We start from the raw sequence: 12,050 nt of genomic DNA on the forward strand, positions 1-12,050 counted from the left end.
TGCTGATGTGTGCGTGGAAATAGGTTTTAGTCGCTGCTCTCGATACTGACCCTGAAGATAATCTCTCTGGACGTTAATACACTGTAAGAAATGTAGAAAAGGACAAAATCCAAAGCTCAGCTGAAGCTTAAATGATGCAACAACAGTCTGAATTAGATAAATTAAGTGACAGTTTTTATCAAACAAAATTCCTTCTTTTTGTTTCCGTGGACTGAAGTTCTTCTCTGATCTGTGGTGGAAGGATATATCCGTGAACGGGCTCGGAGTCGGTGACGAAGGAGGGAACCACACATGAATAACGCTTTTAAAAATTATTGTTAACTTAATATAAAATTGTAATAATGTTAGTCAATTAAATCAGTCATGAATGCGATGTATGGATGAGTGAAGTATGTGGTGCCTGGAAGGAAGAGAGAGAGGAAGAGGTTAACAGGAAGACGCCTAAATAGGCTGGAGGCCTAAACTACCCAGGTGCAGCTAGTTCCCCGACGTTCCTCTCCAACGCCGCCCGCTGGCTCCTGCAGGTAGAGTCTGCTCAGAGAGGGTCGTCACAGTGTTATCCAGCTTTGATCTCCGGCTGGTCCTCCAGACTTCCTGGATTCGCTCCTGCCTCTGCGCACACGCGAAAAGTGCATCAACAGCGGCAACGGCACTGAGATAATGTAAAAAGAAGACACTCGATCCAAAACAGAGTAAATATGTTGAGAAGTAGGAAAGAACAAGTAACAAGAAACAGGCTGAGAAACATGAACAGTAAACTTCTCATCACAGGAAAACATCCGACATGAGGCGGCTGAGACAGTCGAGCATATAGCACACGACCACGGAGGACAACGGAGGACAACGGAGGACAGGGCGGGTAGAGGACGAGGTTAAAAGTAGACTAGAATCTGGAGACAGTGTTAAAAGGGAAGAAATGATTATTTTTGAGGATGACTGAACTGGAAAAACGGATTTGATGGAGAATGAAAGCGGAAGGTGGCAGTAACGCAGATGCCAACTGCTGTAAAAACTCACAGAAGAAGAAGAAGAAGAAGAACAGGTGATTTCTTTAACTTTAGAAGATTCGATTTATCTAACTGAGACTGTTGAAGCATCGTATTAACTTCAGCTGAACTTTGGATCATTTCTTACAGCGTAGCCTCGTTAAGTAGAGTATCTTAACGAGGCTACAAAGACCCATTTCATCATATATATATGAACATGTTTGTACATGACACACTTGAAAAAACCTTTAACCAAAATAATTTGAGCTACTTCAGTCGAATCCGATAAGAGTGAAACACCTGAACAGTTGTGCATAATTTAAATCTGAGTGCAGCGTTAGTCACAAACCGTCTCTCTCTCTCTTTTCTCTTTTCTCAGTTTAGGTCACATCTCACGCTTAAGAAACTAAATTCGATGTGTGACTTTGTTTTGAGCCAAACAACTTGGAGCAGAAGTGAAGTCGCGTTAAAGATTTCATGCTCAACCTCAGAACGAGCGTTTCATTTCTAACGGTGAGTCACAGCTGACGAGCGGATGTGGTCTGTTATATATATATATTTAACACACCCAGTGAGAGAAAACAGTGTCAAACACACAAAGAGTGAATAACTGGGACCCTTTTAAACCTGGTTTAATGTGTAACTGATCCATGTTCAAGCAAATATCAAGGCTCAACCCACTGTACACTATTTCTATATAAAGCTGGGAAACACTGACAGAGATGTGATATAAATATCAATTATTTAATGTACTTAATGAATATTTAAACTGTCCATAGAGCTGCTACAAAAAGCAGAATATGTCCCCTTTAAATCTGATTTGGCGACGTTGTGGCTGCACAACAAAGCAATGATGAACAATCAAGCATGTGTAATCAGTGAGATCAGCAGTGCAGGTGAATGCACGAGTGGAAACGGTGATGCAGTGTCGTGTGGTGCAGACAAAACAAACCAAACGTCAATCAAAAAAACCAAAGGGTGTCTCGAGGAGGAGAGCACGCAGCGACTGAGGTCCAGGAGGGTTTTTGAAGGACCCTACAGGGTCTCAGGTGTTGCAAGTGTCGCCGATGACGCTGCTTCCAGAAACAACACAGACAGCAGCCACATTAATCAAGCCACAGGCAGACGGGACGGAGAGGGTCGTAACACCGCTCTGATAAAAAGGAACGAGACAAAAATCCTCTTAAAATATTGTCACACTTTAATAAAACTCATGTGGTCACGCTGACGCTGTCTGTGTTAGACAAAGAATGAAAAGTCAAACACACAACAGCTTCATTCATCCCTTCACTCTTTGTTTGTTTCTTACTTATCAGCATGTCTTTTCTTTTTTTTTTCCTGCCTCTGTACACCTGCTGAGTCAAACACTTTCTCACACTTCCTTATCAGTCTTTCTATCCTCTGACGCGTCTCTGTAGCCTTGGCCTTTCTGAACAATTAAAAAAATGTTTTTTTAAAAGTTTGCAAACTCCCTGCTCACACTCCCAAAGACTCCATGAACCCTTCTGTCACATTAATAGTCCTTCAGTATATTATCAAGCTAAAGTTGTGTCAGTTAAAAGTGGTAAGAATAAATAAACAGTGGAAATGAAACATGATTAAATGTGCAGTAGTATGTGTAATTTCTCTCACAGTGAACACTTTATACACAACACTAAAGGAAACCAGCAGAGACGTCCAGAGACTGTAGCCTGCATATAAAGATGGACGTTCTGTTTGGAGCGGTTCGGTGTACAGCTTTGCTAACAGCCTCCTCTTGACTTTGTAATACATTGTCGTCAAGAGGTTGTGATATGTAGCGAGCAACAAGCTAGTGAACCGCATTCCTGCACACGCTCAGTGTCTCGTCTGCCTTGAGCCGCCTTCAGATGATGAGGAATTTTACTCTTTGCTCACTGTGACGTAGGGAGCAGAGAATAGTGCAGACACTTGGTGCAGAGGCAAAGCGCAGCGCAGGTACACGCCCTCAAAAAGTGTGAAAAGTAGCTGTTCACCATGTGCGGAAGCCGCATCTGACTGCTGCCATCGTGGTTCAGGGAATTCTGAAACACAGCATTTAGAGTTTTCTTTACCTCTCCTGCTTGAATCTGGCTACGTCACATTCATATACATATATAATAATAATAATAATAATAATAATAATAATAATAAACTTTATTTGTACAGCACCTTTCATACAAAATGCAGCTGAAAGTGAAAAAAAAACCCCATATATATATACATATATACATACATACATATACATATATATATATATATATATATATATATATATATATATACACATATATATACACATATATATATATATATATATATATATGCAAAGATATTCCAGTTTAGCCACAGAATATAAATGTAGACCTGGAAATGTGAAAGAATTAGAAAAAAACACATTAGAATGACTGAATCACTGTTTAAAAACAGCTTTTTAATGAATTATTGTGTGGTGTTTTACTTAGTTTTAGTCTTTTTGTGTATTTTTTTTTATTGTGGTCTACTTTATTGTAAAGCGTTTTATAAAACATACAATATAAAAAAGTGTTTTACTATTTGTATTATACTGAATGATTAACCTATGGCCCAATATGCAACACCAGAGGGACCCAAATCCTCATCCTCATCTTCATTACTTGGACCAAATAAAGTTTACAAGCTGCTTTATTCCATGGAAATGGAAACCTATGACAGGAATGTGATTCTGGTTTATTCTCTCAGTTGTCAAACCTATTTCTTCTTGATAGTGATGTCTTGATGGAATAGATGGTGTTTCCCACTAATATGCAGCTCATCTGTCACTGTATATGAGCAACATTATTATTATTATATTATTTTTTTTTTAGATTTAAGGCCCTAAAACCTCTGATGTCACTATCTGGCAGGACAGAACGGCACTGCTGTGGAGGCCGCACCCGTGTACAGCATTCAAAACATTCCTTATCTGACGAAAGTCATAAAACATTGCAAGAGGAGAAACGAAACTGAAAGAAGACGTCATGCACATTTATGGTATTTCCTCCGAAAGCCTGAAGCTGTTTATATAAACTGATTCAAAGCGAACATTCATTTACAATCTGCCTGCACTCAGGGACCAACACAGGACTGGACAAAGGTACGTGAAACACAAACTTTGATGAGAAACGTTTTCTTGTTAAAAAAGGAAGATGCTTTTTTTTGTTATAACGAGAAATGTGAAGGCAACTTTTTTTTTTACTAAGGGTTGCAGTTCTGTGCTGCTGGTATTATAAATAATGGGAAAAGACATTTTAACAAGGTCAGAGTTGGAAAACTGTGAAGCAGTCCTTTTTACCAAACAGAACCATCGTCTATAAATACTGTGTCCACAGGAGAATTAAGAGTATTTTTAAGGTCACCAATCTATAAGAGCTACAAGCAGTTTAGAGTCTCCTCTTTATCTGTTTATCATGACTTTTGGATCCAATAAACACAACACCTGAATTTTAGTCTGACATGCTCACAGTGACAATATTAATATGCTGATGTTTAGCAGGCAAAGTGTTAGAAAAATTAAAAATTGAAAAAAACTGATGGTGGCATTAACGATGAAATGTTAAGTGAAAGTTTCACAATCTTTCAAGTGTGTCTATAAACAGCAGTCGGGTGTCCGTATGAGCAGTGAAAGAGGTTTTCCGCGCTGTAATCATTCCTCCTGTTGATACTGGCTGTTAAATGAGCCTTCAAATGTGCTTTCAGTGTAAGTGATGGAGAACAAAATCCACAGTGTGTCCACACAGTCATTTAAAAGTCTCTGTGAAGCTTCTATTCAGCTTCAGCAGTCTGAGTTAGTCATATCAAGTGGATATCTGACACATTTACAGTCTTTTTAGCATCAAATTCCCTCCTTGTCAAACAAACGCTTGATAACTAAAAGGTGTGAACACATCACTTCCATTTTAACTTCTCTTCACTGGCTCCCAGTAAAACGAAGAATTGATTTTAAAATTTGACTTGTTGTTTTTTAAAGCTATGAACGTCGTTGACATGCTCTCCGAATACACACCAGACAGACTCCTGAGATCATCAAGTACAGGTCTCCTCACTATACCGAGAATTAATCTCTAAATCAGCTTTTATCACAAGCTTTAAGTTAGGTTTAAAGTGTGTAGTTAACGGGTAAAACCTTCATTTTAGAATCAGTATTATTATTGTTATTCCTTTTTAATAATACTTACTTTAATACTCCTTACCTTCTAATTTTATATGTTTTATATGTCTTATATATTTATATATATATATTGTTAATATAATGTTATATGTTTTTGGCATGTATGCTCTTTATTCATATTAGCTTCAGATAAACTTTTAAATACATTTTTGCACAGAAGGAGGACTGTGGATTTTGTCCCCCATCACTTCCATTGTAAGTGCATTATGAAGGGATCTTCTAATGGTCAGTATGAACAGGAGGAATGATTACAGCAAGAAAAACATGTTTCAATGTTCATTTGGGCTCCTGAATAAGTAATAATAGTAGTAAAAATAAATAAAAATAATAACAATAAAATACAACTTCTACATTTTTGGGCCTATAGAATATCCGACTTCTAAATGTTGTCAGATGAATTCTGATGATAAAACATTTTGCGTAGATTGTGATGTCAAAATAAATGTATTCACTGGTTTACAGCTGCTTCTTTTCCACTGATTGTGTGTGAAAAATACTATTTGGGCCAGTGTGCATCACGCGATGGACCCGTAATTTCTAATTACACAGTTTAGCCACTATATCAAATTGGCTTCACAGCCCAGTGCTGATCTTGAGGCCTTGGGCTGTACTTAGGCACAGCAGGGGCTATGAGCTAAATGCTAACACCAGAATGCTAGCATGCTAATGTTAAGAAGGTATAATGTTTACCATGTTCACCAGCTTAGTTTGGTGTGGTATAGCAAAACACACCAAAGTGCTAATTAGCACTAAACACAAAGTACAGCTAAGGCTGATGGGAATGTCAGTTTTGTAGGTATTTGGTCATAAACCAGAGTACGAAATTTTGTAGCAATTCATTCAATAATTGTTGAGATCCTCATGGTGGGGCTAGAGGAAAAGTACTCTGTGTTTGGTGCTAATTAGCAAATGTTACCATGCAAACACGCTAAACTACCCGTTAAACATCAGCATGTTAGCATTGACACTGTAAGCATGTTAGCATGCTGACATTAGCATTTAGCTCTCAGTTTCATTTCACTATTGATAAAGCTAGGCTAACAGTTTTCCTCTGCTTGTTCAAGTCTTTTTGCTCTAAGCTAGGCTCCTCAGGAAGAATAGCACATCAAATGAACCTTAAATATTAGTAAATGTCTCTGAATCATGTCCTAATTGTCTTGTTTCATCCCTGTATTATTTTTATTTGCAGTATAGTTTATTTGCATGAAATCCTTTTGAAGTTTTTACACTTATGAATCTCTTTCCTACAGTGATACTGAGACCAACATGTACCAGTGGGCTGCAGATGACTTTACTCTGCCTGCGGGGATGTTTTTCCAGAGCTTCTCAGCACCAGTTAATGGTAAAACGTTTTCCATGTACCACGGCACCAGCAGAGCAAACGCTGCAGCCATCCTGGCCTCAGGTTTTCGCCGTTCTCAAGACGGGATGCTCGGCCCAGGCGTCTACCTCACCAGAGATCTGAGGAAAGCTAGGTTCTATCCCGTTGGTCACCCTGAGCATGACAAAGTCATCATTACGGTCTTGGTCAACGTGGGAAGAGTGATCACCATCGATTGTAAGGGCCACCCACGTCAGAAGAACTGGCGCGACCCCAGATGTGGCGAGGTGTACGACACCGCCTGGATACCTCCTTGGAGTGGAATGATGAAGAGCAATTTCGAGACGCATTGTGTCTGGGATCCCAATCGAATCAAAATCCTTAATATCATCGAACCACTTCCAGTTCAACCTGGATATGGATATGGATATGGACATGGATATGGACAAGGACATGGATATGGATATGGACAAGGATATGGACATGGACATGGATATGGACATGGATATGGATATGGACATGGACATGGACATGGACATGGATATGGACATGGATATGGTTATGGGTATGGATATGGTGCACCAGGCTACATGTGAGATAATTTAATATATTTTTATAAAAAGGAAATGATACTTTAATTTTGCTACTCTATCATTGTAACCTGGAAAATAAATCCTCAATAATTTTATATCTTAAATGGCTGTGTGATGGGTATATTTTTATTTTGAGATATTCACCTTTGAAACATCTGCTGCCATCTGAATACAATGGAGGTGAAAAGAATTTTGTTTATTATGTGTGGAGCATTAAAAACACATTTGGAAATATTTAAAACAACTTGCATTTCCAGAAACAGTTACTCTAAATAATCAACCTCACTGTAGGTTTTCACATAAATAGTGTCTATTTTAACAATTACAAAACATATCCACCACTGTCACCTCCTAAAACAAAATATTAAAATAGTCCAGCACATAACGTCTTGTAAAACCATGACATGTAATTTTTACATTTACTTTTTTGTATGGATTAAACAAACAACATTAATTAACCCTAGCCTGGTTGCTGGCTTCATATTTATCATACACACGTCATTTTTAATGGTCTTAAATCAGAGATTTTGAACTCCTCGTCTAAGTTTGTAATCAATAACATCCCCATAACTAATGTGCAATCTTCACGATGGTGTTCTGCTTCAAGAATCCTTATCTTGGTAACCTCATATCAAGGCCATAACCACCAAAATGACCGGGAGTATCGGTATACTAGGCAACACTGGTCACTTGATCAACACTAAGGTAGCCACTATGTTATATTATACTATGGTTTATCCAAGCGGCAATCTCCAGGGCTGAAAAATGAAGCCAACTCGGAAGTGACAAAAACTGCAGTTCATCGAATGGCCACTTGAGGCTCCAAAAGCGAGTCAATACCGATTTTATAGCAGAAATAAACATGTTTAAAGTCTGGTACAAAAAACAGTCTTGGTTTCTGTAGCTTATTTCCCCGTTCAACTGTACTAGGGGTGAATTTTTGAATAACTCACCCCAGGTGGGTGCCATCACAGGCAAGTTGCTACCACGGCAACAATGTTGGTTAGGTAACATAACCATAACCCTAGATTCACAGTATAGGTGTAGCCGTAGTTGTCGCTATTTCAGTGTGTTTTCAGTTCATGAAAGTTAATTATAACATTATGATCACGTAAAAAAGTATTCAGCATTTGGTTGTACTAAAAGAAGAGTCGGATGTTCAGTTTTTTCCAGTAAGTACATTTTGTTTTAATGGTTTTAAGCCTGTTTTTTGCTAGCAAAAATTAGCATTAGCATTAGCACTATCACAGTTAACCACAGGCTGTAATGCACCGTGCTAACCAAGCTCCTGCTCCTCCCCCTCCTTATTATTATTACCTGGACCAGATAAAGTTTACAAGCTGCTTTATGTCATGGAAATAAAAGCAGCTGCTCCAGCAGAATGGAAACCTAAGCAAATATGACAGGAATGTAATCTGGTGTGTTCTCTCACTTGTCAAACCCATTTCTTCTTGAGAGTGATGTTTTTGTTTAAATGTTTCCCACTATTATGCAGCTCATCTGTCACTGTATATGAGCAACTGGGCGACATTATTATTTTTTTATTTTTTCTTGTCTGAAAAACATAACCGGGGAGGCTGGAAAGTCATTCCCTGCTCAGATTTAGGGCCCTAAAGGCTCTGATGCCACTATCTGGCAGCACAGAACACATCATTGCTGTGGTGGCCAAACCTGTTTAGAGCATTCAAAACAATTGTTATCTGACAACAGTCATTAAACAGTGCAAGAGGAGAAACGAAACTGAAGAGGACATCATGCAAATTCGTGTCCTTGCCTCCCAAAGCCTGACGCTCTTTATATAGGCCTCTTCCAAGCGAACATTCATTTCCAATCTGCCTGCACTCAGGGACCAACAACAGACTGGAGACAGGTACGTGAAACACAAACTTTGTTTTTTTCACTAGAGTTTTTACAGAAAGTACAAAAAATACCGTGCAACTTAGGCTTGTAGATACAGTGCATACACGGTTATATACGGCAATGTAATGCTGCCACCATGACAAAAAAAAGGGCTCAGTTATAATATATGAAGTAATATACAGCTGTGCTCATAAGTTTACATACCCTGGCAGGATTTATAAGATATGTACCACTCATAGTGTTTATGGTTGTGACCATAAAGTTCAATTTTAGTCTCATCACTCCAAATGACTTTGTTCCAGAAGTTGTGAGTCTTGTCTAGGTGCTGTTTGGCATATTGTAAGTGGGTTGTTTTGTGGCGTTGGTAGCCAGTAAAGTCAGAGCAGCCCTGGATGAAATGTGCAGAAGCTCATTGACTATTTATACAAAAACACTAATTACAATCAAACAAGTTACAGGTGTGGAAACTTACCCTTCATAGCCATTTAAACCTGTGTGTGTATAGTATCAGGCCAAACTTTCAAGTGTATGTAAACTTTTGATCAGGACCATTTGGGATGATTTCTGTTATCATTATGATTTAAAAAGGGCTCAAACAATTATGTAACAATAAATGGCTTCACCTGACCACTGTCCCTAAATAAAACTAAAGTTTTAAGCATGATCAGTCATATTTTCCATAAAATGGTCAATATTTCATAAATTCTTCCAGGCTATGTAAACTTCTGGGCACAACTGTAACTTTCTATCTTCTATATAACCTTTTTGATATGTTAAAAACTGCCTCACTAAAATGAAAAGAAAAACAAGTCATCATAACAAGATGCATAATAGAAAAAATATTAAAGAATCAAGAAAGGTGTTTGAGATGTAACATTGTATCTGTATCTCATAAAAATGGGATGTGCACAAATGTTTTAATGAATCGATCAAGTCTAATTCTGCTCTTACTGAGCAACCAGGATGTGGTTTTTATTGGTATGCATGGCAGGTATTTAAAAAGGGCTCAAACAATTATGTAAGAATAAATGGCTTCACCTGACCACTGTCCCTAAATCAGTCATATTTTCCAAAAAATGGTCAATATTTTATAAATTCTGCCAGTGTATGTAAACTTCTGGGCACAACTGTAACTTTCTATCTTCTATATAACCTTTTTGATACAATGTTTAATAAAATTGCCTTATTAAAATTGAATGTTTTTTATCATTTTAACATGAAAAACAAGTCATCGTAACAAGATGCATAATAGAAAAAATACTAAAGAATCAAGAAAGGTGTTTGAGGTGTAACATTGTATCTGTATCTCATAAAAATAGGATGTTCATGAAGGTCTTAATAAATCATTCAAGTCTTACTGCTCTTACTGAGCAACCAGGATGTGGTTTTTATTGGTAGACACTCTCCGTCTCTATCGAGGCAAAACCAAGCCCATCGGATGTATTTGTCATGAGAAGAGCACTCAATATTATGAGAGAACTTTATAATTATAATGAGAAAGTAGTTCTTAATAAGGAAATCACATTTTCTCATTATGATGGGAAACATTTTCTCGTTGAAAAGGAAGATGCTTTTTTTGTTAGAACGGGAAAAGTGAAGGAAACTTTTTTTTTTTTTACTAAGGGTTGCAATTCTGTGCTGCTGTAATTATACATAATGGGAAACTGTGAAGCAGTCCTTTTTACCATACAGAACCATCACCTATAAATACTGTGTCCACAGGAGAATTACAAGTATTTTTAAGGTCACCAATCTATAAGAGCTACAAGCAGTTTAAAGTAAACACAACACCTGAATTTTAGTCTGACATGCTCACAGTGACAATATTAATATTCTGATGTTTAGCAGGCAAAGTGTTAGAAAAATTAAAAATTGAAAAAACTGATGGTGGCATTAGATGAAATGTTAAATGAAAGTTTCTCAATTTTTCAAGTGTGTCTTAAAAACAGCAGTCAGGTGTCCATATGAACAGTGAAAGAGGTTTTCCTCGCTGTAATCATTCCCCCTGTTCATACTGGATATTAAAAGATCCTTCAAACGTGCTTTCAATGTAAATGATGGAGGCCAAAATCCACCGTTTTGTCATTTAAAAGTCTCTGTGAAGCTTATATGAGGCTTCATCAGTCTGAGTTAGTCATATCAAGTGAATATCTGACACATTTACAGTCTTTTTAGCATCAAATTCCCTCTTTGTGTTTCCCTGTTGAGCTGCAGGTGGAAGTATAGTAACAAAAAGAGGGACTTTGGCACTACAAAAGACTGTAACGTTGAAAGATATCGACTTGATTTGACTCATTTGGACGCTGAAGCTTCATATTAGCTTCAGGACTGTGGATTTTGTCCCTAATCACTTCCATTGTAAGGTCATTATGAAGGGATCTTCTAATGGTCAGTATGGACAGGAGGAATGATTACAGCAAGAAAAACATATTTCACTGTTCATTTGGGCTCCTGACTGTTGTTCTTTTATTGGTATTTTCCATTATACAAAAATATAGTTATCTTGACATGTGGATACATATGCGGTCTGTTATCATCATCCTCCCACATCCTCTAATCCAGGGTCACACAAATCACAGAAAGAGAAAGAATGAGCACATATAAAAAGAGAGAAAAAAATAATAATAGTAATAATATTAGTAAGAATATATAAAAATAATAACAATAAAATACAACTTATGCGTTTTTAGGCCCATAGAGTATGTGATTTCCAAATGTTGTTGGATGAATTCTGATAATGGAACAAGTCATTTTGCAGGGGCTGTGATGTCAAAAAAAAAAAAAAAAAAAAAAAAATTCACTGTTTTACAGCTGCTTCCTTTCTCAAGTGATGGACCCAGAATTTCTAATAACACAATTTAGCCACTATATCAAACTGGATTCACAGCCCAGTGCTGATCTTGGGGCCTTGGGCTGTACTTAGGCACAGCAGGGGCTATGAGCTAAATGCTAACACCAGAATGCTAGCATGCTAATGTTTAGAAGGTATTATGTTTACCATGTTCACCAGCTTAGTTTGGTGTGGTATAGCAAAACACACCAAAGTGCTAATTAGCACTAAACACAAGGTACAGCTAAGGCTGATGGGAATGTCAGTTTTGTAG

At 37.6% G+C, this 12,050-nt stretch overlaps 1 protein-coding gene across 1 annotated transcript; it reads left to right on the forward strand.

Annotated features, from left to right (window-relative positions):
* The first annotated feature begins 630 nt into the window (after positions 1–630).
* LOC122967010 lies at positions 631–7,089 on the forward strand. Its single transcript, XM_044331360.1, has 3 exons — positions 631–1,499; positions 3,830–4,098; positions 6,423–7,089. Exon 3 carries the CDS (start codon positions 6,439–6,441, stop codon positions 7,087–7,089), a length of 651 nt encoding a protein of 216 aa, XP_044187295.1. The 5' UTR covers positions 631–1,499; positions 3,830–4,098; positions 6,423–6,438.
* Positions 7,090–12,050: the final 4,961 nt, after the last annotated feature.

Source organism: Thunnus albacares, chromosome 17, assembly GCF_914725855.1.
Source record: "Thunnus albacares chromosome 17, fThuAlb1.1, whole genome shotgun sequence".
Classification (NCBI taxonomy): Eukaryota; Metazoa; Chordata; class Actinopteri; order Scombriformes; family Scombridae; genus Thunnus; species Thunnus albacares.